Source organism: Oncorhynchus nerka, linkage group LG27 (assembly GCF_034236695.1).
Source record: "Oncorhynchus nerka isolate Pitt River linkage group LG27, Oner_Uvic_2.0, whole genome shotgun sequence".
Lineage (NCBI taxonomy): Eukaryota > Metazoa > Chordata > Actinopteri > Salmoniformes > Salmonidae > Oncorhynchus > Oncorhynchus nerka.
Window position 1 is genome coordinate 59,646,317 of NC_088422.1, and position 25,749 is coordinate 59,672,065.

Sequence of the window (25,749 nt, forward strand, 5' to 3'; positions counted from 1 at the left end):
TGATGCCCTTTATCTTCATCCCCAAATTCAGATTAACCCATGGATACCATTTTATGTCTATGTATCCAGTATGAAGGAAGTTAAGAGGTAGTTTCCATACTTTCCAAACATTGCGCTAATGCTAGTTAGCAACTTCCTTCAAACTGCACGCAGATGTAAGAATTATACCCACGTGTTCATCGGACTCGAATTGCCAAAATCCTTTATCACTTTAAGGATACCAGCAAATATGATCTCAACGGACACAAAACTGCCTATTGAAATGTCATGACAAGAGTTCACTTTTTAGTAATTGAAGGACATTCTGGTCCAAGGTAAATCTATGCCCTTCAATTAAGCACGATTTGTGAAAATCGTTCAACCTGGTTCTATTTCTGTGGTATTGATAACCCAAACTACCTTTAGATCACTGAAGAATATGTAAAAAATATTCTAGATCCAAATGGCCTCATATAGGCAAACCAACCATAAGCTTTAAAAGGGTTGGGCGGTATACTGTGGCATTTTGAAATGCACATGGTATGATTTTCAATTCCACTGAAAATATTTTTGTAATCAATGTTTTAATTATTTTAAATGCAGTCAACGTGTGCACTAGGTTAATAGATAAAACAGATTGCGTTCTTCATTTCACCTGATTATTTTTCATTGTGAAGTTTACCAAACAGCTGATTGAGCCGGTCAGGTGTTTGGTTACAAAAAAGTCCAATGAGCAAATGGGAGCTTTGTGAGGGGAGTCACTCCTGTGCAGTACAACTTAAGTGAGGTGATGAAGTTACACTTAGTTCTATGACATTCACAACTGTTTGCCAGCTATATGTTATAGCTATTAAGTTAACTTTCTAAAATGTGCCAAATTAATTCTCCCCAGCTGTTTATTTGGTTAGCTAACTTGCTAGCCAATTGGCTATTGCAAGATCAAGCATCTGAGTCTTGGTAACAGCAGAGGCAATCCCCTGCTTGATTAAGATATACAGTTGAAGTTTACATACACCTTAGCCAAATACACTTAAACTCAGTTTCACAATTCTTGACATTTAATCCTAGTAAAGAATCCTCGTCTTAGGTCAGTTAGGATCACCACTTTATTTTAAGAATATGAAATGTCAGAATAATAGGAGAGAGAATTATTTATTTCAGCTTTTCTTTCTTTCATCACATTCCCAGTGGGTCAGAAGTTTACATACACTCAATTAGTATTTGGTAGCATTGCCTTTAAATTGTTTAACTTGGGTCAAACATTTTGGGTAGCCTTCCACAAGCTTCCCAGAATAAGTTGGGTGAATTTTGGCCAATTCCTCCTGACAGAGCTGGTGTAACTGCGTCAGGATTGTAGGCCTCCTTGCTCGCACACGCCTTTTCAGTTCTGTCCACAAATTTTCTATAAGATTGAGGTCAGGTCTTTGTGATGGCCGCTCCAATACCTTGACTTTGTTGTCCTTAAGCCATTTTGGCACAACTATGAAAGTTTGCTTGGGGTCATTGTCCATTTGGAAGACCCATTTGCGACTAAGCTTCAACTTCCTGACTGATGTCTTCAGATGTTGCTCTAATATATCCACAATTTTCTTTCCTCGTGATGCCATCTATTTTGTGAGGTGCACCAGTCCCTCCTGCAGCAAAGCACCCCCACAACATGATGCTGCCACCCCCGTGCTTCACGCTTGGGATGGTGTTCTTCAGCTACAAACATAACGATGGTCATTATGGTCTAACAGTTCTATTTTTGTTTCATCAGACCAGAGGACATTTCTCTAAAAAGTATAAAAAGTATGATCTTTGTCCCCATGTGCAGTTGCAAACCGTTGTCTGGCTTTTTTTATGGCGGTTTTGGAGCAGTGGCTTCTTCCTAACTGAGTGGCTTTTCAGGTTATGTTGATATAGAACTCGTTTTACTGTGGATATAGATACTTTTGTACCCGTTTCCTCCAACATATTCACAAGGTCCTTTGCTGTTGTTCTGGGATTGATTTGCACATTTTGCACCAAAGTACGTTCATCTTTAGGAGACAGAACACGTCTTCTTCCTGAGCGGTATGACGGCTACGTGGTCCCATGGTGTTCATACCTGCTTGCTATTGTTTGTACAGATGAACGTGGTACCTTCAGCTATTTGTAAATTGCTCCCAAGGATGAACCAGACTTGTGAAGGTCTATAATCCTTTTTTTGAGGTCTTGGCCGATTTATTTTGATTTTCCCATGACATCAAGCAACGAGGCACCGAGTTTGAAGGTAGGCCTTGAAATACATTCACAGGTACACCTACAATTGACTCAAATTATGTCAATTAGCCTATCAGAAGCTTCTAAAGCCATGACATAATGTTCTGGAATTTTCCAAGCTGTTTAAAGGCACAGTCAACGTAGTGTAGGTAAACTTCTGACCGATTGGAATTGTGATACAGTGAATTATAAGTGAAATAATCTGTCTGTAAACAATTGTTGGAAAAAATGACTTGTGTCCTAAACGACTTGCCAAAACTATAGTTTGTTAACAAGAAATTTGTGGAGTGGTTGAAAAACGAGTTTTAATGACTCCAACCTAAGTGTAAGTAAACTTCCTACTTCAACTGTATGCCGTCTAATATTTGTTTATTCTGTGCAGAAAACTGTGAGTAGCCTTTTAACATTACCTAGTGTTTAAAGCATTGGGCAAGTTTGCTAACGGTCGCTGGTTTGAATACCCGAGCTGTCAAGGTGAAAAATCTGTCGATGTGCCCTTGAGCAAGGCACTTAACCGTCATTTGCTCTAGGGGTGCCGTACTATTATGGCTGACCGTGTAAAACAACACATTTCACTGCACCTATGTGACCCCCCCAAAAAATATACTTTTCTTTGCCTGTCCTTGCAATTAGTTTATGTTTGCATGTGTTTGTTAGCACTTACCTAGCATATTTGGAATGCTTTAATACTTGTTAACAATTTGTTAGCAAATAGCCTGCGGCTATGGAACCCTGACCTGTTCACCGGACGTGCTACCTGTCCCAGACCTACTGTTTTCAACTCTCTAGAGACAACAGGAGCGGTAGAGATACTCTCAATGATCGACTATGAAAAGCCAACTGACATTTACTCCTGAGGGGCTGACCTGTTGCACCCTCGACAACTACTGTGATTATTATTATTTGACCATGCTGGTCATTTATGAACATTTAAACATTAAACATCCATGTTCTGTTATAATCTCCAACCAGCACAGCCAGAAGAGGACTGGCCACCCCTCATAGCCTGGTTCCTCTCTAGGTTTCTTCCTAGGTTTTGGCCTAGGAGTTTTTCCTAGCCACCGTGCTTCTACACCTGCATTGCTTGCTGTTTGGGATTTTAGGCTGGGTTTCTGTACAGCACTTTGAGATATCAGCTGATGTAAGAAGGGCTATATAAATACATTTGATAACACATTTTTGGGGGCTTTTTTTTAACCTTTGAACAAAAATAATTGCGCCCCATGTGTGCACCACTGGTAAAACCATGTATGGTACTAGTAAGGTATGAAAATATGCTCTATAAGCTCTAACCTGCTTTAGTTTGGAATGTATGACAATAACTGGTAGTAGCCTATTTATTCACTTGACATTAACCCACTAAAGCCTTAATGTGTATGTTACATCTAAGCAAGGCTAAAATGAAAAGATAATTAGAAGTAAAAAAAAAAAAAAAAAAGATCAAAGAATAAGCAACAAACTTTCCTAACGATTTCCCTATAGCGAAATTGGCAATGACATGGGTTAGACCACGAAATATGTAGTCTACAGTATGCATAAACTTCAATACATACTTGTTTTAAAGCCTCTGACATGTACAATAACTACTGATTGTAAGTCGATCTAGAAAAAAGCAGCAGCTAAAATAATAAAATCCAACTACACTGCATACGGAATACAGACTCTGAAAACATTATGGGGGACACTTCGGGAGTATGCACCTGTTGAAAACTCGCTCTTCTACCATTTCCCCATTCGACATCTACATATCAAATTTAAAGTACCAAGTTTTGGAATGGAACATTATGACAAGCACAAAAAATGTCAAGTCACAAGCTGGGACCAAACTACAGATCAAGAAATTGAGTATCAGTATAGACTGATGCTGAAAACACATGACTAAATACGAGGTGGATCCAATATATCAAACAAGTAACATTATAACCTACCCCCCACCAACATGACACCAAAACATTTGTAAAAAAACTAAACCTCCAATTAATTTCTGAAAAGCACTTTAGCAATAGGCTATTAACCCATTGCTAGAAAGAAGAAAAACTACTTACACAGGACTAGAATTCAAAGAGCAATGGTCCACCATCATCTCAGGCAAAAAATCCAGTTTAAAAGAGGCCATGTTTTTGTGTTTCTCCCCTTTTCCAAAGTAAAAAAAAAATGGAAAGATAACTCACTTTTTCACACCAGAAAATAAGTCAAGATACACTGCAAACTACTAGAGCCTACTCAGAAACTTTTCTTCCAGAGTGTGAACTTGTGGAAAGAAGCATAGGCGAGGCTGTTGTTGAAAAACTATGGCGAAACTACATGGAGACTGATGCAAAACTACGAGAAGTAACAAAAAATGGTAAAGAACCAACAAATTCAATTAATTGGACAACGGTGAAACTTTGAACCAGAGTAGAACACACAACAAATCCTCACTGTCCAACAAACTGGGTCTAGATTAACAGAAGAGTAGGCAGGCCACTGAAAGCTGTGGCACTGGGTCCCACAAAAAAAAGTGCTGATGGGCTGGGGCTTTTTGTGAGCATTTCTCTTAGCCAAGCAGAACTGGGTGCAGCGTCAGATAAATAGAGTGTCAGATTGATGCTGATAAGGACGAGTGACTGTCCGGAATGAATGGGGAACGGGGGCGAGCTGGTAATCCCTGCACTAATATGAGGCTGGGAGACAATCAGGTTCCGGCACTGGGACTCGGTCACCCTGTTGTTCTGTGGCAGTGGGTGGGGGGGGGCTGGGTCATATGATATTGGTCGCATTAACTCCCCACCCTAACCCCCTGACCTTAGGAAACCCACAGGCATGGCAGAGAACACATAAACAAGGATGGCAACCTGTGTTAACAACCTGGGCAGTGGATGGCTCTATAACCTTTCCTTTTCTTTTGTTTGCGCCATCACAACAACCAGAGGGGTTTCAAAACCACTATTACGATTTAATAAGCCCACTTAAATGATAGAAAACATTGCTTTCAAGCTTTCTTGACCATTTCTATAAAATGTTTCCCTTGGGCCAACGGAGACATTCCGTGTGACTAACACATTTCCGATAATTACTATAGCTCCTGCCTTGGGCCAATCAGTGTCATTTTGTAAATGCCAGATCTCTATGGCAAGACGCATCATTCACCCAAGTTTAGTCAAAATCCGACCAGTGTGGTCTGAGTTATAGCATGTGGGAATGTTCCTGGTTTGGTTGGAAGCATGCACGCACACAAGCGTTTGATGAAAGCAATGTCTATGTGGGAACATTATGGGGAACATGAGATACATCTAAACTGAACAAAAATAAAAACGCAAAATGCAACAATTTCAAAGACTTTACTGAGGTACAGTTCATATAAGGAAATCACTCAATTGAAATAAATTCAACAGGCCCTAATACATGGATTTCACGACTGGTAAAATGAAAAAAATGGCGCCGGAGGAGATGGCCGCCGTTTTACAGTCTCCTAACCAATTGTGCTATTATGCGGGTTTTTTTAAACGATATTTGTAAATGAATTTGTACATAATGTTTCTGCAACCATCTCTTACGGCAGAAAAGAGCTTCTGGATATCAGGACAGCGATCACTCACCTCGGATTAGACAAAGATTTTTAACAACAACGACAAGCAGGACTCACACGATATTCTCCAAACACCCCGCAGGGCAGACATCCCAATTATTCGCATAAGGAAGCGACGCAGAGGAAGTAGAGCCGGATGGCTCGTCCGGATCTGCAGAAGGAGAGTAGGAAAGCTGCCATTACCGTCAATATTACTCGCCAACGTGCAATCATTGGACAATAAACTAGAGGAGGTACGGTCACGAATATCCTACCAACGGGACATCAAAAACTGTAATATTCTATGTTTCACGGAATCGTGGCTGAATGACGACATGGATATTCAGCTAGCGGGATACACGCTGCACCGGCAAGATAGAACAGCACACTCCGGTAAAACGAGGGTGGGCAGTCTGTGCATATTTGTAAACAACAGCTGGTGCACGAAATCTAAGGAAGTCTCTAGATTTTGCTCGCCTGGAGTATTGTGATGAATTACAGGCCACACTACTTGCCTAGAGAGTTCTCAGCTATACTTTTTGTGGCTGTTTATTTACCACCACAATCAGATGCGGGAACTAAGAACGCACTCAATCAGCTGTATAAGGAAATAAGCCAACAGAAAACCACTGACCGAGAGGCGGCGCTCCTAGTGGCTGGAATCTTTAATGCAGGGAAACTTAAATCAGTTCTTCCAAATCTCTATCAACATGTTAAATGTGCACCAGAGGGAAAATAATTCTAGATCACCTGTACTCCACACACAGAGACGTGTACAAAGCTCTCCCTTGCCCTCCATTTGGTAAATCCGACCAAAACTCTATCCTCCTGATTCCTGTTTACAAGCAAAAATTAAAGTAGGAAGCACCAGTGACTCGGTCTAAAAACAATTGTCAGATGAAGCAGATGCTAAACTACAGGACTGTTTTGCTATCACAGACTGGAACATGTTCCGGGATTCTTCTGATGACATTGAGGAATACACTACATCAGTCACTGGCTTTATCAATAAGTGCATTGAGGACGTCGTCCCCACAGTGACTGTACGTACATACCCCAACCAGAAGCCATGGATTACAGGCAACACTCGTACTGAGCTAAAGGGTAGAGCTGCCGCTTTCAAGGTGCGGGACTAACCCGGAAGCTTACAAGAAATCCCGCAATGCCCTGCGACGAACCATCAAACAGGCAAAGCGTCAATACAGGGCTAAGATCGAATCATACTACACCGGTTCCGACGCACGTTGGATGTGGCAGGGCTTGGAAACTATTACAGACTACAAAGGGAAGCAGAGCCGCGAGCTGCCCAGTGACACGAGCCTACCAGACGAGCTAAATCACATCTATGCTCGCTTCGAGGCAAGCAACACTGAGGCATGGATGAGAGCATCAGCTGTTCTGGACGACTGTGATCACGCTCTCCGTAGCCGGCGTGAGTAAGACGTTTAAACAGGTCAACATACACAAGGCTGCGGGGCCAGACGGATTACCAGGACATGTGCTCCAGGAATGTGCTGACCAACTGGCAGGTGTCTTCACTGACATTTTCAACATGTCCCTGATTGAGTCTGTAATACCAACATGCTTCAAGCAGACCACCATAGTCCCTGTGCCCAAGAACACAAAGGCAACCTGCCTAAATGACTACAGACCCATAGCACTCACGTCTGTAGCCATGAAGTGCTTTGAAAGGCTGGTAAATGGCTCATATCAACACAATTATCCCAGAAACCCTAGACCCACTCCAATTTGCATACCGCCCAAACAGATCCACAGATGATGCAATCTCTATTGCACCCCACACTGCCCTTTCCCACCTGGACAAAAGAAACACAATGAATGCTATTCATTGACTACAGCTCAGCGTTCAACACCATAGTACCCTCAAAGCTCATCACGAAGCTAAGGAACCTGGGACTAAACACCTCCCTCTGCAACTGGATCCTGGACTTCCTGACGGGTCACCCCCAGGTGGTGAGGGTAGGTAGCAACACATCTGCCACACTGATCCTCAACACTGGAGCTCCCCAGGGGTGCGTGCTGAGTCCCCTCCTGTACTCCCTGTTCACCCATGACTGCATGGCCAGGCACGAGTCCAACACTATCATTAAGTTTGCAGACGACACAACAGTGGTAGGCCTGATCACCGACAACGATGAGACAGCCTATAGGGAGGAGGTCAGAGACCTGGCCGGGTGGTGCCAGAATAACAACCTATCCCTCAACGTAACCAAGACTAAGGAGATGATTGAGGACTACAGGAAAAGGAGCACATCCCCGTTCTCATCAACGGGGCTGTCGTGGAGCAGGTTGAGAGCTTCACATTCCTTGGTGTCCACATCAACAACAAACTAGAATGGTCCAAACACACCAAGAGAGTCGTGAAGAGGGCTCGACAAAGCCTATTCCCCCCCAGGTAACTAAAAAGATTTGGCATGGGTCCTGAGATGCTCAAAAGGTTATACAGCTGCAACATCAAGAGCATCCTGACCGGTTGCATCACTGCCTGGTACGGCAATTGCTCGGCCTCCGACCGCAAGGCACTTCAGAGGGTAGTGCGTACGGCCCAGTACATCACTGGGGCAAAGCTGCCTGCCATCCAGGACCTCTACACCAGGCGGTGTCAGAGGAAGGCCCTAACAATTGTCAAAGACCCCAGCCACCCCAGTCATAGACTGTTCTCTCTACTACCGCATGGCAAGCGGAACCGGAGTGCCAAGTCTAAGACAAAAAGGCTTCTCAACAATTTTTCCCCCCAAGCCATAAGACTTCTGGACAGGTAACCAATGGTTACCCGGACTATTTAAATTGTGTGCCTCCCCCCAAACCCTCTTTTACACCGCTGCTATTCTGTGTTTATCTTATATGCACAGTCACTCTAACCATACATCAATGTACATACTACCTCAATTGACCCGACCAAGCAGTGCTCCCGCACATTGGCTAACTTGGCTATCTGCATTGTGTCCCACCTCCCACCAACCCCTCCTTTTACGCTACTGCTACTCTCTGTTCATCATATATGCATAGACACTTTAACCGTACATACTACCTCAATAAGCCTGACTAACCGGTGTCTGTATATAGCCTTGCTACTCTTATTTTCAAATGTATTTTTACTGTTTTATTTCTTTACTTATCTACACACACACCTTTTTCTGCACTATTGGTTAGATCCTGTAAGCAAGCATTTCACTGTAACCTGTTGTATTCGGCACACGTGACAAATAAACTTTGATTGGATTATACAGATTTGCATCTGTCGGTCACAGATACTTTTTTTAAGGTAAGGGCGTGGATCAGAAAATCAGTCAGTATCTGGTGTGACCACCATTTTCCTCATGCAGCGCGAGAGATCTCCTTCGCATATAGTTACTTGATCAGGCTGTTGATTGTGGCCTGTGGAATATTGTCCCACTCCTCTTCAATGGCTGTGCAAAGTTGCTGGATATTGGCGGGAACTGGAACACGCTGTCATACACGTAGATCCAGAGCGTCCCAAACATGCTCAATGGGTGACATGTCTGGTGAGTTTATAAGCCATTGAAGAACTGGGATATTTTCAGCTTCCAGGAATTGTTTACAGATCCTTGCGATATGGGACCGTGCATTATCATGCTGAAACATGAGGTGATGGCGGCGGACAAATTCCACAACAATGGGCCTCAGGGTCTCGTCACAGTATCTCTGCTTCATTCAAATTGCCATTAATAAAATGCAATGGTGTTAGTTTTCTGTAGCTTATGCCTGCCCATATCATAACCCTATCTCATGGTCTGACAAATACAGCTCCATCTATCACCTTTCACCACAGATGCGGAAGTTCGAGATCGGCGGATTGAGACAGATCCAATGCAAAAACCTAGTTTAAAACAGACACATTTTTATGGGGATGTTTTTATATGCTAATTAAATGTCCACTGTGGCTCGGACATCGACTCTAGTGGGTTAAAATCGGCCCAGTGCTGTCAGAGATATCACATACGAACAAATTAATGTACGAAAGCACTAATGGACGGAGACAGATCCACAGTCCCCTTCCCGATTTCATCATGGGGGACAACAAGTAGACTACACAGACAGACATGATATGGGGAATAGGAGACATTGGCCTAACTTATGAATGCATACGGATTAATGGCATATAGTGGTGTAGAACTAGGCTATTGTCACCATGTGTCTAAGTGCTGTCACGATACCAGAATTTTGACTTCGATACCAAGTTTAGTATCACGACAGTGTTTCCGCAGCAGTCATTTTACTGTGGCGCTGTGCCACGCCAAAATCATTGCCGCCAGACCAAAACAATAACTCTGCCGAGCGCCCTTTGAAGATGCTAGAACTGTCCACATTTACTTTTCCTCTGCAAACAAAACAAGTAATGAATAGGAAAATCAGATGGCCCCATATGATATTTTATCCATTTACCTAGTTGGCTTGTTGTGTGTTCTATGCGAGAGAAATATTCCTCGAGGCGCATTCAAGTTGCGAGTGCCATAGGGAGGGACAAGCAGTCAACGCACAACAATACTTGCAATTGTGAAAAACAGCCGTTTTAATGGCCTTTGTTGAAAAGGGGGGATCCCAGCTTTGCATTCCAACTTTATTTCTCAACTCCTAAATATACCGAACTGCACAATTTTCAACTGAGTTTTTAGCAGCAGTGCAATTCTCTCCAAATGCATAGGGGAGAGTGGGCTAAATGTAACGGGTCAATTGTAGGGTAAAACGCCACCCTCGCTCCCTCCCTCCTGGAGGACATGAGCCCTAGGATCATGCCTCAGGACTACCTGGCCGTCCCCAGCCAACCTGGTCATGCTGCTGCTCCAGTTTCAACTGTTCTGCCTGCGGATATGGAACCCGGACATGCTACCTTGTCCCGGACCTGCTGTTTTTGACTTTCTCTCTCTACCGCACCTGCTGTCTCGACCTCTGAATGCTGAACTGACATTTACTCCTGGAGGTACTGACCTGTTGCACTCTCTACAACCACTGATTATTATTTGACCATGCTGGTCATCTATGAACGTTTGAACATCTTAAACAATCTGGCCTTAAATGGCCATGTACTGTTATAATCTCCACCTGGCACAGCCAAAAGAGGACTGGCCAACCCTCAGAGCCTTGTTCCTCTAGGTTTCTTCCTAGATTCCTGCCTTTCTAATGAGTTTTTCCAAGCCACCGTGCTTCTACATCTGCATTGCTTGCTGTTTGAGATTTTTAGGCTGGGTTTCTGTATAGCACTTTGTGACATCTGCGGATGTAAAAAAAGGGCTTTATAAATAAATGTGATTGGGCCATTGACAAATTGTAAGTAGACCGATTACTTTTTTGTTGTTGAGCAAAAGTTGTGGCAACCAGGGAAAGTGTTGGCAGGAAAAGAATTGTGACATGAAGTGGTTTCTGTGATAAGTACAGGCAGGGGGCGTATTACCCCGGTTGGCAGTTACCCCAATTTAGCCAGGTTGGCCTACAATACAGTATATTCACTGTGTTTATGAAAAACATTTTTAGACATAAAATTCATCAATAGGATGCTAACTAGTTAAATATCACATTTGGGACCAGGCTAATGATTAGCCCAATAGGATGAACGCAGGATTCGAGCCCTGAATGCTGATTGGCTGACAGCCGTGGTATATTAGACCGTATATTTTTACTGCTCTAATTACGTTGGTAGCCAGTTTTATAACAGCATTAAGGCACATCAGGGGTTTGTGGTAAACGGCCAATATACCACGGCTAAGGGCTGTGTCCAGGCACTCCGCTTGTGCCTAAGAACAGCCCTTAGCCGTGGAATATTGGTCATATACCACACCCCCTCTGCCTTATTGGTTAAATACGCAACCCCATGCTTCAGCCTATTTATTTATAATATATATATTTATAATAGTTTATTTATGCTACATCAGTTGGCCTATAGGTGATAATGCTTATTGCTAACGGCATACCTCTTAATATGGACAAAGCATAGGCTATATGCATGGTACAATATGTACAAATACATTTGAAGAAATAATTTCACCAATATGTTATTGGGCTCATTTCCGTAAGTGGAAATTGTATTTTAGATGGTGTCAGCATAATTTAATTAATATTTTACTCCAAAATAAATTACCTTTTAAAAAGTCACCTGAGCTTCTCAATGTCTTCTACATAAAAATATCTGAGGGGCACACCGGAACCCCAAAACAAGAGGGGGAGGATCCCGCACTTCAACAGTTTATGGTGGAAATCAGCTTGGAAATCAGCATGTTTTGCATTATTTATATTATCAATTGATGTTAGCTTGAGCTGTAAGCTAGCAAGACAAGTTAGCTTACAAAGCTGAAAGCCCCTGGTATCTTCTCGCATTGTAAAGTGTTCTAGCCTTCATGGACCTTGTTTGGCAAACAGCATTAACAGTTTCAACATTTCTACATGCAGTGTCGCATTATTCAAGTGTGTCAATTTCTGTGCGGCATGAGTTGGGAGCAAACATGATGCAGCCCAGACTCCTAGTGCAGGCTAGCAATGAGTAAGTGGAGCAGGCACAGTGCGTGCCTCGCACTATAAGGGGGACATTGGCTGTGCAGATAGAGTTGATCCAAGACACACATTTAACACAAGTACCGAAATAAAAATTCCAGGACCAAACTGTTTGTCATGTTCTAGTTTTGGAAAGGTACAGAAGTTTCAGTATACAGTACAACACTAATGTCTACATTATAGAATAGCAGATGCGGGAGTCATTTTCTAAAATGTCTGCTCGAAACATCCTGAGGCCTTTCAACTTTAGAATCTTGATACACTACCATTCTTCACATGCAATTCTTAACCACTACTTGTAGACCCAACTAGTATCTACTACTATAGTGTCCTTGTGAATTAGCCCTTGTGTGGCATGTCGAACCAAAGCTTACCAGTGTAGGCAGAGGGTCCATTGAAGGGGAAAAAGCAAGGGAGAGAAAGTGTTCTTACCCTCCCATGGTGGGTACCTCCAGGGCAGTGTGGGGAAGCTCACATTGTGGCTGCCCATGCTGCTCCGTGGACAGGTACAAGACTTCAGCGTCGATGCTATCCATCCAGTGCCTTTCACAATCACTACAGAAATACACCAAACAGCACAGGACAAACATGATACTCATGAGTCACAAGAAAAACAAACAGTAGATGGAAAAGACTTACAGTGACCGAGACAAAGACAGTTTGACACAGGAAAAAGTGTAACATGCATGTGGAAGATATGAGAGAAATCGAAATGTACATGACAAAATTGGACACACAAGAATGATTTAAAAAACAAATTAATTACAGGCACTGCATGTAGACTAGACTGTGCATAGACGTTCTTTCTGGATGCAAACAAGGGCAGGCAACCTAGAAAAGGTTACATAGAATACACAGCTACTAAAGTAGAGTGATTTGTCTCATTGCTTTAAAGACGATATGAAATGAGTGGACCTAAAAATACTGCTATCTCCTTGGCCTACATTTAAAAAACAAATTGCTAGTCTGAGTTACTTTGTGCTTCTCTGAATTATTTGCACAACAAACTCAAGGGATGAGAGAAGCTAGGTCAAGGCATTTGGTCAAGGCACCCTGGGGTGTAAAGGTGAAAAACTGCTTTCTGACACGAAGTACACCGACATATACACTTATATAATTAGCTAGCTGTGTTGTTGAAAGGCCTCAAGATTCAGGACTGTTCATAAGGCAGATGTCCATAGCTACTCCATCATGCCAAAAAGTGTTTAAAGTAGGGATGCACGATATATAATTGGTAAGCATATCGGAATCGGCCAACTTTGGGCACCGGCAAGTTTAACGCCGATGTGCAAAACCGATGTCAAATCTGACGTGCATACCTATATAAACGTAGGTAGATGACATAATGACGGCACAAAAAAATACAGTGCTACACGTGCAACAAAGCATTCCTAAACTAGCCCACAATGTCTGCTGTGTGGATGAAGCAGTCAACAAGTCGAGCAGTCATTTGAAAGAGTAAGAACATTTCTGCGAGACAACTCAAAGGTGAAATTCCTTAACACCAAGATAATGGAATTCATTGCCCTTGACAATCAACCGTTTTCTGTCGTGGATGATGTTGGCTTTCGCTGACCGGTCGAGCACCGGTACAACACTACCAAGTAGGCGCTATTTTTTAGAAGTTGCCCTATCGGAGTTACACAGTATTGTTGAAACTCACATCCATGAGCTACTTGCTATGGGCGTCACAATTGACATTTGGACCAGCAATGTCAGCCCCATGAGCATTGAGTCTGACAGCACAGTGGGTCAACAAGGATTTTGTACTGGGGAAAGTCATATTGCATGCTCAAGAATGTGCTGGTTCTCATACTGCTGCTGCCATTTCAATAGCATTTGAGAACATGAACTAGCTCCATTCCAACAACTTTATCGAGAAATAAGCTCAACTGCGTCTGCAGCAGACCTGATAGACTGTCATGGCATTGAAATGCCTGCTCAACAAAAATGGGGTTTACTTGGAAAAGTACTCTAGTAGAGGCAGTGAACAAGCAATTCAGTGGCACTCTCTCTGAGCCTCTACCACCATGCTCGATGCTACGTACAAGCACCGCTACTTCGATGTAGACAATAAAAACTGGGCTTACGTGAACTGTTAGACACAGCTGGACAAGATGGAAACAAAAGCAGTGGCAGTGCACACCAAGGAAGAGAGGCCACAGACAGAGCTGAAACTTCACTGCTTGACATGTATTTTTATTTTATTTTTGATTTGACCTTTATTTAAGTAGGCAAGTCAGTTAAGAACAAATTCTTATTTTCAATGACGGCCTAGGAACAGTGGGTTAACTGCCTGTTTAGGGGCAGAACGACATATTTGTACCTTGTCGGTACGGGGATTTGAACTTGCAACCTTCCGGTTACTAGTCCAACGCTCTAACCACTAGGCTACCCTGCCGCCATCACACCATTCTTGATTTAATGTTGTCTTTACATATACTAAATAATGTGGGAAACTTGTTTTGATTCAGAACGGACCATTATCATGCACCTGTCTCAAAACAGGGGCAGCGGGGGAAAAATATGTAATCTATGCACTTAAATAGTTAATGGTGGTTTCCCGGTGGTTCATTTTTATGGCAGCCAGGTAGGCTAAACTCCTGTTGTAAAGAGAAGCAATATGCTTCATATTAGGAATGTTGAGAAATAAATAGTAGGCCTAGCCTATAGAAAGCTGATGGGAGGGGAGCAATGTGATGCCGCGGAGCTGAGCAGACGTTGACAAACCGAGCTCTTCAAAGTTATTCTATTATTACCTAAATAACAACGTTGAAACAATATTCTAACATCGGCTGATAAATTGTCAAGTATTTACCTTCCCAAAGAGCCATGGACCTCCAACCGAGAGGCAAGAAGGACGACCAAAACGTTGTTGATTCCCAAGATAACAATAACACTACAGCTAGCAAGATTAGCATTAGCCATCATAATTCAGACGACAGTTCCAGGCTGTTGCTCTCAGCAGCCTCTTGCGAGCCTGCCGACATGCTGGCTAATCTCCTCCGGGAAATTCAGGATGGTAACAAAGGTCTTTCTATGAAAATTGATAAGAAATCGTCTGAACTCCATTCTTCCATTGACTACCTGAAATCCTCCATGAATGATCTCCTTTTGAGAAAGACTGAGGCAGAGTTGCGCATTAGAACAGTTGAAGATATCATCGCTCGATATGACCAGGTCTTGATACAACTGCAAAAGGACAATGCCTACCTCAAAAACAATGTAGATCAGATGGAGAACCAGAGAAGACGTAGTAATATCCGTGTGGTGGGATTGAAAGAGGACAGTGAGGGCCGTGACCCGGTCCGTTTCTTCACTCAATGGATCCCGGAGGTCCGAGGCATAATCAACTTCACCAAGCCGCTGGAAATCGAACGCACCCACAGAACATCAGCGCCGAAACCCCGGCCAGATGAGCCCCCACGGGCCGTCCTGATCAGGTTCCTCTGTTTCCAAGACAGAGAGAAGATACTGCAACTCGCAAGAGCCAAAGGGGACATCACCATCGATGGCAGGAGGGTCATCCTTTTCCCGGATATGAGCGCGGATCTCGCCAGACGTCGCAAGCCGTTCAGACCTGCTGCCAAACCACTGAAGGAGAAGAACATCACCGGCTACCTCATCCACCCTGCTCGGATGAAAGTTCAGTACAAAGGCCGAAGCCATCTCTTCAACACACCGGGAGATGTGCACACTTATCTCAAGGAACTGAGCAACGTCTGGGCCAGGACGGTCTCTCTGGGGGATAAGATGCAGTTTGTTTTCTCTTATTCGGCTGAACTGCTGATATCTTCCGGTCACTATAATTGATTTGTACATTTTCAACTAACAGTATCTTTCCGGGGTGAGTGCATTTAGAGGAGAGTATATTTTGGTTTAGTCCATATCCACTGGGCGAAGCAAATAAATGGGCTTAGGCCCACTGCTTTCCCCCTCATTTATGTTAATCTTTCGAAAAGAGACTCAAGCAGCCCTTACCGTGGGCAGTAAATATTCAGCCATAAATATCTATTCACAACGTTTGTTTTCAACTTAGAGAGCTCGCAGGTTTTAGTTTACGCCAAGGTTTAGCTAGTAAGAGCAAGATGGAAAGCGAGCAGCAACGTATCTCTACAAGTGTATTCATGTTTGATTGTTGGGATTGTTGTTTTTGTCTGACAATCAGGGTGGGTGAGATTTGTTTTCTTCCCTTTTTTCTATGTTTATTGTTTCCTTCCTAAAGAGACACATAGGTCACTTCTGTGTTCAAACAAAAGTTGAAACATTTCCTAACTATCTACATATGATAGATTTCCATTCAGTAACATATTTGAAACCCAACCTATGCTTAATCCACTAAAATATGTCACATTCAACGTAAAAGGTCTTAACAGCCCGATTAAAAGGAAAATAATCTATACATACCTTAAGAAATTGGAGGCTGACATTGTGTTTTTACAAGAAACACATCTTAGCCAGTGAACAGAGGGAATGAGTAGGTCAAGTTTTTGCGTCCTCTTAACTCCAAAGCAAGAGGAACTGCAATTATGATAAATAGACACATCCCCTTCTGCATCAACAACACCATCTCTGATCCCTCTGACAGGTTTGTTTTGGTGTAGGGGCATATGTTTTCAGAGTCTTGGACCCTATTGAAGAAATTGGGCCCCATTCAAGAAATGTAGAACCAGGAACAGATATAGCCCTTGGTTCTCCCCAGACCTGACTGCCCTTAACCAACACAAAAACATCCTAAGGCATTCTGCATTAGCATCGAACAGCCCCCGTGATATGCAGCTGTTCAGGGAAGCTAGAAACCATTATACACAGGCAGTTAGAAAATCTAAGGCTAGCTTTTTCAAGCAGAAATTTGCTTCCTGCAACACTAACTCAAAAAAAGTTCTGGGACACTGTAAAGTCCATGGAGAATAAGAACACCTCCTCCCAGCTGCCCACACTGCACTGAAGATAGGAAACACTGTCACCACTGATAAATCCACCATAATTGAGAATTTCAATAAGCATTTTTCTACGGCTGGCCATGCTTTCCACCTGGCTACTCCTACCCCGGTCAACAGCACTGCACCCCCCACAGCAACTCGCCCAAACCTTCCCCATTTCTCCTTCTCCCAAATCCGTTGAGCTGATGTTCTGAAAGAGCTGCAAAATCTGGACCCCTACAAATCAGCCGGGCTAGACAATCTGGACCCTTTCTTTCTAAAATGATCTGCCGAAATTGTTGCCACCCCTATTACTAGCCTGTTCAACCTCTCTTTTGTGTCGTCTGAGATTCCCAAAGATTGGAAAGCAGCTGCGGTCATCCCCCTCTTCAAAGGGGGGGACACTCTTGACCCAAACTGCTACAGACCTATATCTATCCTACCATGCCTTTCTAAGGTCTTCGAAAGCCAAGTCAACAAACAGATTACCGACCATTTCGAATCTCACCATACCTTCTCTGCTATGCAATCTGGTTTCAGAGCTGGTCATGGGTGCACCTCAGCCACGCTCAAGGTCCTAAAAGATATCTTAACCGCCATCGATAAGAAACATTACTGTGCAGCCGTATTCATTGATCTGGCCAAGGCTTTCGACTCTGTCAATCACCACATCCTCATCGGCAGACTCAACAGCCTTGGTTTCTCAAATGATTGCCTCGCTTGGTTCACCAACTACTTCTCTGATTGAGTTCAGTTTGTCAAATTGGAGGGTCTGCTGTCCGGACCTCTGGCAGTCTCTATGGGGGTGCCACAGGGTTCAATTCTCTCTTCTCTGTATACATCAATGAGGTCGCTCTTGCTGCTGGTGAGTCTCTGATCCACCTCTACGCAGACGACACCATTCTGTATACTTCTGGCCCTTCTTTGGTCACTGTGTTAACAACCCTCCAGGCAAGCTTCAATGCCATACAACTCTCCTTCCGTGGCCTCCAATTGCTCTTAAATACAAGTAAAACTAAATGCACGCTCTTCAACCGATCGCTACCTGCACCTGTCCGCCTGTCCAACATCACTACTCTGGACGGCTCTGACTTAGAATACGTGGACAACTACAAATACTTAGGTGTCTGGTTAGACTGTAAACTCTCCTTCCAGACCCATATCAAACATCTCCAATCCAAAGTTAAATCTAGAATTGGCTTCCTATTTCGCAACAAAGCATCCTTAACTCATGCTGCCAAACATACCCTTGTAAAACTGACCATCCTACCAATCCTCTACTTTGGCGATGTCATTTACAAAATAGCCTCCAATACCCTACTCAACAAATTGGATGCAGTCTATCACAGTGCAATCCGTTCTGTCACCAAAGCCCCATATACTACCCACCACTGTGTCCTGTACGCTCTCGTTGGCTGGCCCTCGCTTCATACTCGTCGCCAAACCCACTGGCTCCATGTCATCTACAAGACCCTGCTAGGTAAAGTCCCCCCTTATCTCAGCTCGCTGGTCACCATAGCATCTCCCACCTGTAGCACACGCTCCAGCAGGTATATCTCTCTAGTCACCCCCAAAACCAATTCTTTCTTTGGCCGTCTCTCCTTCCAGTTCTCTGCTGCCAATGACTGGAACGAACTACAAAAATCTCTGAAACTGGAAACACTTATCTCCCTCACTAGCTTTAAGCACAAACTGTCAGAGCAGCTCACAGATTACTGCACCTGTACATAGCCCACCTATAATTTAACCCAAACAACTACCTCTTTCCCTACTGTATTTTATTTATTTATTTATCTTGCTCCTTTGCACCCCATTATTTTTATTTCTACTTTGCACATTCTTCCATTGCAAATCTACCATTCCAGTGTTTTACTTGCTATTTGTATTTACTTTGCCACCATGGCCTTTTTTGCCTTTACCTCCCTTATCTCACCTCATTTGCTCACATCGTATATAGACTTGCTTATACTGTATTATTGACTGTATGTTTGTTTTACTCCATGTGTAACTCTGTGTCGTTGTATGTGTCGAACTGCTTTGCTTTATCTTGGCCAGGTCGCAATTGTAAATGAGAACTTGTTCTCAACTTGCCTACCTGGTTAAATAAAGGTGAAATAAATAAATAAATAAATTGAATATTTATGCTCCTAACTTCGATGACCATATGTTTATTCAGAATGTCTTCCTTCAGGTCGCTCAAGCACCACCAGGATGGCTACTGGTTGGAGGAGATTTTTTATTTATTTGATTTAAATACAGTTCTTGATAGGTCCTCTGATAAACCCTCACTTCTTACCAAAGCCGGCAAGCTCACCATGTCATTCATGAAATATCTCAATTTACTAGACATCTGGAGACAGTTGCACCCACAGGATAGGGACTACTCTTTTTATTCACACCCACACGCATAGATAACTTTTTACTTTCGACAACTGTTTCATAGAGTGTTAGATGTCGAGTATCTCCCCAGATTGCTTAGTGACCATTCTCCTCTGGTATTATCAATCTCCATTCCTACCAAGGTAAATGGAGCATATAGATGGAGACTAAATTCTACACTCCTAAAGCAACCTGAATTTTGTGCATTCATCAAAGAGCAGATCAATATTTTTACTTTGACGAACAAACCCTCCGCTCCTGACAGTTTCATTCTTTGGGACACATTGAAGGCCTATCTGAGGGGACAGATAATTTCCTATACTAAAGGGCTGAAGAGAAAACACGGTGCGGAACTGAGTGCCCTTGAATCTGAAATCCGAGCTAGAGAAAACCTACCAAAGAGGCCCGACTAAAGATCTATACAGACTTTTGGTAAATAAAAAAACTGAAATATAATATTCTGAACACATATCAAGCTGAGAGAGGGCCATCACTAAATCAAAACAGCCTTATTACGAGCTTGGAGAGAAAGCTCAGAAAGTATTGGCATGGCAACTGAAAGCAGAGGAAAGTAAGAGGACATTTAATGCTATAGAAACTCTTACTAATGAGATATTTCGACCCTACTGAAATGAATAATACTTTTAAGAAATACTATGAAGACCTCTACACTTCCCAATCAAGCGGTGATCTATCAGAGATCGACTCCTTTCTCTCCTCTCTCAACCTCCCATGCCTGTCAAGGGAAGACAGGGAGCGCCTGAGTGAACACTTCTCAGTTCCTGAATTGTTGGAGGCCATTATATCCTTACCTTCTAATAAATCTCCTGGGGAGGATGGCTCCACTCCAGAGTTCTATAAAGAATTTAGGGAACTGTTGGTCCCCTACCTTATGGAGGTACTTAAAAAAGCCAGGGAAGACAACTGCTTTCCAGAGTCTCTCTCTCAAGCAGTGATTACTGTAATCCACAAGAAAGGGAAAAACCCGCTAAAGTGAGCCTCCTATAGACCAATCTCTCTCCTTAACACAGATTGTAAACTGGTCACCAAGATGCTATCTAAGAGACTGGAGTCATGTCTTCCCCTGTTGGTCAACCCAGATCAGACTGGCTTCATAATTAATAGATTGTCCTCCAATAATCTCAGAAGGTTCTTTGATATAATTCACCTTGCTAACAAAAACAAAATACCTAGTGTCGCAGTCTCCCTCGACGCTGAAAAGGCCTTTGATAGGGTTGAATGGCCATACCTCTTTCGCTGAGGCTATTAGAACGTGCCCTGACATACATGGCTTTGAGGTGGGCCCCCATACCCATAAATGATCACTCTTTGCGGACGACCTTATCTTATTTCTAACAAACACAGAACACTCCCTCTCTCACTTGCAGATCCTACTACAGTGTTATAGTTATTTCTCTGGATATAAGGTCAATTTTGATAAAAGCGAAATATTACCGTTGTCTGTCTTTGTCCATCATACCATCAAGCACAAGTTTCCTTTTAGATGGTCGCCTATGGGCTTCACATATTTGGGCATAATGGTGGATGGCAACCTCTATAAACTCAATCTGGCCAATTTCTTGCAAAAGGTGGAGGGTGACCTTTGTAAATGGATGGACTTACCTCTCACTCTACTGGGTAGAATCAATGTAATTAAAATGAATGTCCTGCCCAGATTTCTATATCTGTTTCAATCTCTTCCTATCCCTGTTCCCGCAGCATTCTTTTCCTCTCTCGACAAGCTGACCAGAAGGTTTATCTGGCACGGCAAAACCCCCAGGGTTGGCCTGGATAAACTGACCCTTGATTACAGCCAAGGGGGCTTAAACCTCCCCAATTTTAGAATGTACTACTGGGCTGCACAGTCTAGGTCTCTGGCTCAGAGGTTTGACAATGGTCCCTCTCCCTCATGGTTGAACATTGAAAAGCTTGAGGTAAATGATGACACTGGGGCAGAATTGTTTTACAAATGAGACAGAAAATCTGTAAAAACCATCACAGACAACCCTTTAAATCATACATTATGTCCTGGCATGGTGCAAACTGCATGAGCTGTTCGGACAAGGGGGATTCCTTTCCCCTAAAACTCCTTTATGGAACAATAGATTGATTCCTATGTTTTTCCAGAATAGTAACTTTAGACCATGGTCTGATAAGGGGATCACTCTTCTGGAACATTGTTACGAGGAGGGAGTTCTTATGTCTTTTGATCAGCTGAAACAGAAATACCACTTGCCAAACAGGGACTTCTTTAGCTACCTACAGCTACGAAACTTTATTAGGGTGACTCTCAAGGGACAATGGAACCTACCTAAGATGTCACCTATTGAACAACTCTGCCACGCAGACCAACCACTGTTCAATACCATTTCCCGTGTTTACGATGCTCTTATGTCAAGACTAACACTGCCTGAGCTAGATAAACCCCGACTTAGATGGGAAAAAGATCTGGGTATTGATCTTGATGAGGGTCTATGGAGTGACCTATGCAGGGATGGTGTTACATCCATATTGAACTCCAGATACAGACTGATGCAGTTTAATTTCCTCCATCAGCTCTATATCACCCCATCTAGACTGCACAAGTTCAACTCTGATATCTCCTCCCTATGTTTTAGATGTGGCTCAGATGAAGGAACATTCCTCCATTCCACTTGGCAGTGTTTAAAACTACACGGTTTCGGGCAGGGGGTATGCGATACCATATCCTCAATTCACGGGGTTGCATTCCCTTTAGACCCGGAGGTCTGTCTACTGGGCAACTTTACTAACAACAATCTTAGGCAAAGCCATACTATAAAGCTAACAGAAATATTGCTAGCGATTGCCAAGAAATGTATTGCCTTGAAATGGAAATTGGATTCCTCCCTGCCAGTTGCAATGTGGAAGTTAATAATTGTATCCCACTGGAGAAAATCACTTACTGCTTGAGGAATAAGTTAAAGACATTTTACAGAATTTGGCAACCTTTTATTGACTATATGGAGAATCTCCCCCCACATCACATTGATTGAATCTCTATATAATCCTCACATAATGTTTCACACGTAATGCATAATATGTAGCCTACGGCAGGTGACCATATGATCCAATGTCTCATTATTTTTATTTTATGTTTGTATACATAATTATAATTATTTTTATTACGCTCGTCTGTTACTGTCACATTGTCCTATCGTTGTCTAAAATATTTTCACTTTTGTTTTGAATGTTCTTAATTGGAAAATGTAAAAAATAAAATATTCAACAAAAAAAAGAAAGCTGATGGGATCATCTTTTTAATAGAGACCATCACTCGGTTTTCTCACACAATTGCATAGCCTATAGAAATGTTGCACAACATGAGCTCATTCTCTCATGAAGTGTTTGATTAGACTTTTGATGACATTTGCATTGATGTCAGAGTGATTAGAGGGACAATCTAGTGCTGAGTATCAGGCAGTTAGCAAGTTTGGAAAGCTACCAATGACCATCAGCAGCATCAGAGCTTGGAGAAGCCTAATTACCTTGACTAAACGGTCACGTGGAAATTGACTGCTGTCATGACTCGTGACCACCGGTGTGGTAGTAATATGGTCACTGTAACAGCCCTAACCGGGGCAAGGTTCATCTTCCAACAGGACAAAAACCCTCATCATACAGCCAAGACAATGCAAGAGTGCTTCGGGACAAGTCTCTGAATGTCATTGAGGCCCAATAGTTGAAGTGTACCTATGATGAAAATTACAGGCCTCTCTCATCTTTTTAAGTGGGAGAACTTGCACAATTGGTGGCTGACTAAATACTTTTTTGCCACAGTGTAGGTGCACCAAGCTTGTAGAGAGTCTTTCCCAAGAAGACTCAAGCATGTAATCACTGCCAAAGGTGATTCAAAAAGTACTGAGTAAAGGGTCTGAATACTTACGTAAATGTGATAGTTATTTTTATACATTTGCAAAAATGTTTAAAAACCTATTTTTACTTTGTCATTATGGGGTATTGTGTGTAGATTATTGAGGGGGGAAACAATTTAATCTATTTTAGAATAAGGCTGTATCTTAACAATGTGGAAAAAGTCAAGGGGTCTGAATATTTTCCGAATGCACTGCTAAACTAAAAAAAAGCTTGGTCGACCAACAGCCTATCGACCAAACAATCGGCAGTCGAATAATTAGGGTCAGCCCTAATTCCAGCGCAGACTGGAATCTGAAGATGTTGGGCAAATTCTTCTTTATTGAACAAAATACAATTCTGAAGATTCTGGATCCCTATTTTAACAATAACATAACAGCCAACCCAAAATTCATGACAATCACTGCATTAGGTTGCAATTTAAAATATCCTGCATTCCTGCATGGACGTATTAGATAAAAACGTATTTCTTGAATACGATCTTCGTAGTATATTACACCTCTTAATAAACGCTGTGAATGACTTTATAAGTGATTACTTATTTTTTTCTAATGCGTGTCCAAGCTTTTTTTTGTTGGAGCGACAAAATTATGGGCTGGTACCACCAACTGAAAAAGTTAGTGGCGCCAATGCCGCCTGAGGAAAATGTTAGTAGAAAGGCCTGTAATTCCCTTCCCTCTTCCTGTTCTGCATCATCATAAAATTCCTCTCCTTGCCCAGTCCGGTTTAAACCCTGACCGCTTACAGATATAATATGTACTTATAAGAATATTTAGAAGATAAATACACAACGTTGAGACAGAGTACGAGAGGTCAAGACGTCAATAGAATTAACAATCGATGGAAATAGTGTTTTTTCTGTAAAAGGGAATTATTTATCAATGGGTCAGAGACATGGGAGTATCTATACAGTGAGCCTGAAATAGTATACTTGTTATTTGGCCTTTGGCCCAGTTGTACTGCAAGGACTTCTAATTGGTCAACCACAGGCTAGGGCTGGGTTATAAAACTAGATCATGTCCCTTTGGAGATAATCACAGGAGAGAATCACTGGATTTTTAAAAAAAAATTAAAATTTATTTCACCTTTATATACCTTCATGGATAGCATGACCATCTACTTCCAAGCATGATTTGTCCTATTTGAATAGACCTATTTTATCCCCCGATTTGCTTTGGGGTCTGTGTTAAAGAATAACATCACCTGCTAACATTCATCCATATCCAGTCTCTCACCAGAGCCCCACTAAGTACATCCACATTTTTTTTTTTCAATACTGTCAATAACGTTTAAACTATTTATTTGATTTAATTACAGCATGGAATTAATAACTAAAATGTTTTCTATTTTATAACTATTAAGTTACCTGTTAGAAATGTGCTAAATGCTCTGCAGTTGTGCATTTGGTTTGCTAATTTAGTAGCTAGTTAGCTATCTAGCTAAGTGGTTAGCTTCTTCCAAAATCAAGCATTCACTTAGTAACAGCAGAGAATCCACTCCTGGATCAAGAGCCTTACTGGCTATTATTTATTTTGTGCGTGCATAAAACTGTGAATAGAATTTGAGTTACTTGTATACTTTATGTCAGAAACTGTACAAAAAGTTTGTAATGCGCTCGTTAGCATTCTCTACAGGATTTTACTTGTACTTGTTAGAATTGCTAACCTTCGGATTACAACGTATTAGTGGGTTTTGAAAACAGCGGCCCTTATGTCCAGTGCTGGTATTACCGAATATCCCAGTACGGCGCAACACAAGGTTGGTATGACAATCTGGATACTGCCCAAGCCACAGATTTTCAAGTAGATTCAAGTCAACATTCACTGTCTTCTTGGTAAGCAACTACAGTGTAGATTTGGCCTTGCATTTTAGGTTATTGCCCTGCTGAAAGGTGAATTAATCTCCCAGTATCTGGTGGAAAGCAGGCTGAACCAGGTTTTCCTCTAGGATTTTGCCTGTGCTTAGCTCTATTCCATTTATTTTTTATCCTGAAAAACTCCCCCGTCCTTAATGATTACAAGCATTCCCATAACATGATGCAGCTACAACTATGCTTGAAAATATGGAGAGTGCTACTCACGAATGTGTTGTAGTTGCCCTAAAAATAACACTTTGTATTCAGGACAAGATGTTCATTACTTTGACACATTTTTTTGCAGTATTACCTGAGTGCCCTGTTGCAAACAGGATGCATATGTTGTATTCTGTCCAGGCTTCCTTCTTTTCTCTCTGTCAATTAGGTTAGTATTGTGGAGTAAC

The 25,749-nt window shown here is 42.3% G+C and overlaps 1 protein-coding gene across 35 annotated transcripts in view; it reads right to left on the reverse strand.

The window, feature by feature from the left end:
• The window catches only part of LOC115112064 (CUGBP Elav-like family member 1), a 55,174-nt gene that overhangs the window by 24,419 nt on the left and 5,006 nt on the right, over window positions 1-25,749 (reverse strand). For 27 of the 35 annotated variants that reach the window (XM_029638786.2, XM_029638785.2, XM_065011830.1 and 24 more), the window contains exon 3: window positions 12,731-12,853. The exons of 3 other annotated variants lie outside the window; for them this stretch is intronic. In XM_029638786.2, coding sequence (XP_029494646.1) covers window positions 12,731-12,834 — 104 coding nt within the window. In that variant the 5' untranslated portion in view covers window positions 12,835-12,853. Of the gene's footprint in view, window positions 1-4,268; window positions 4,713-12,730; window positions 12,854-25,749 lie in introns of those variants that run through there. 5 more of the 35 variants (XM_065011840.1, XM_065011838.1, XM_065011837.1 and 2 more) reach the window with 2 other exon arrangements.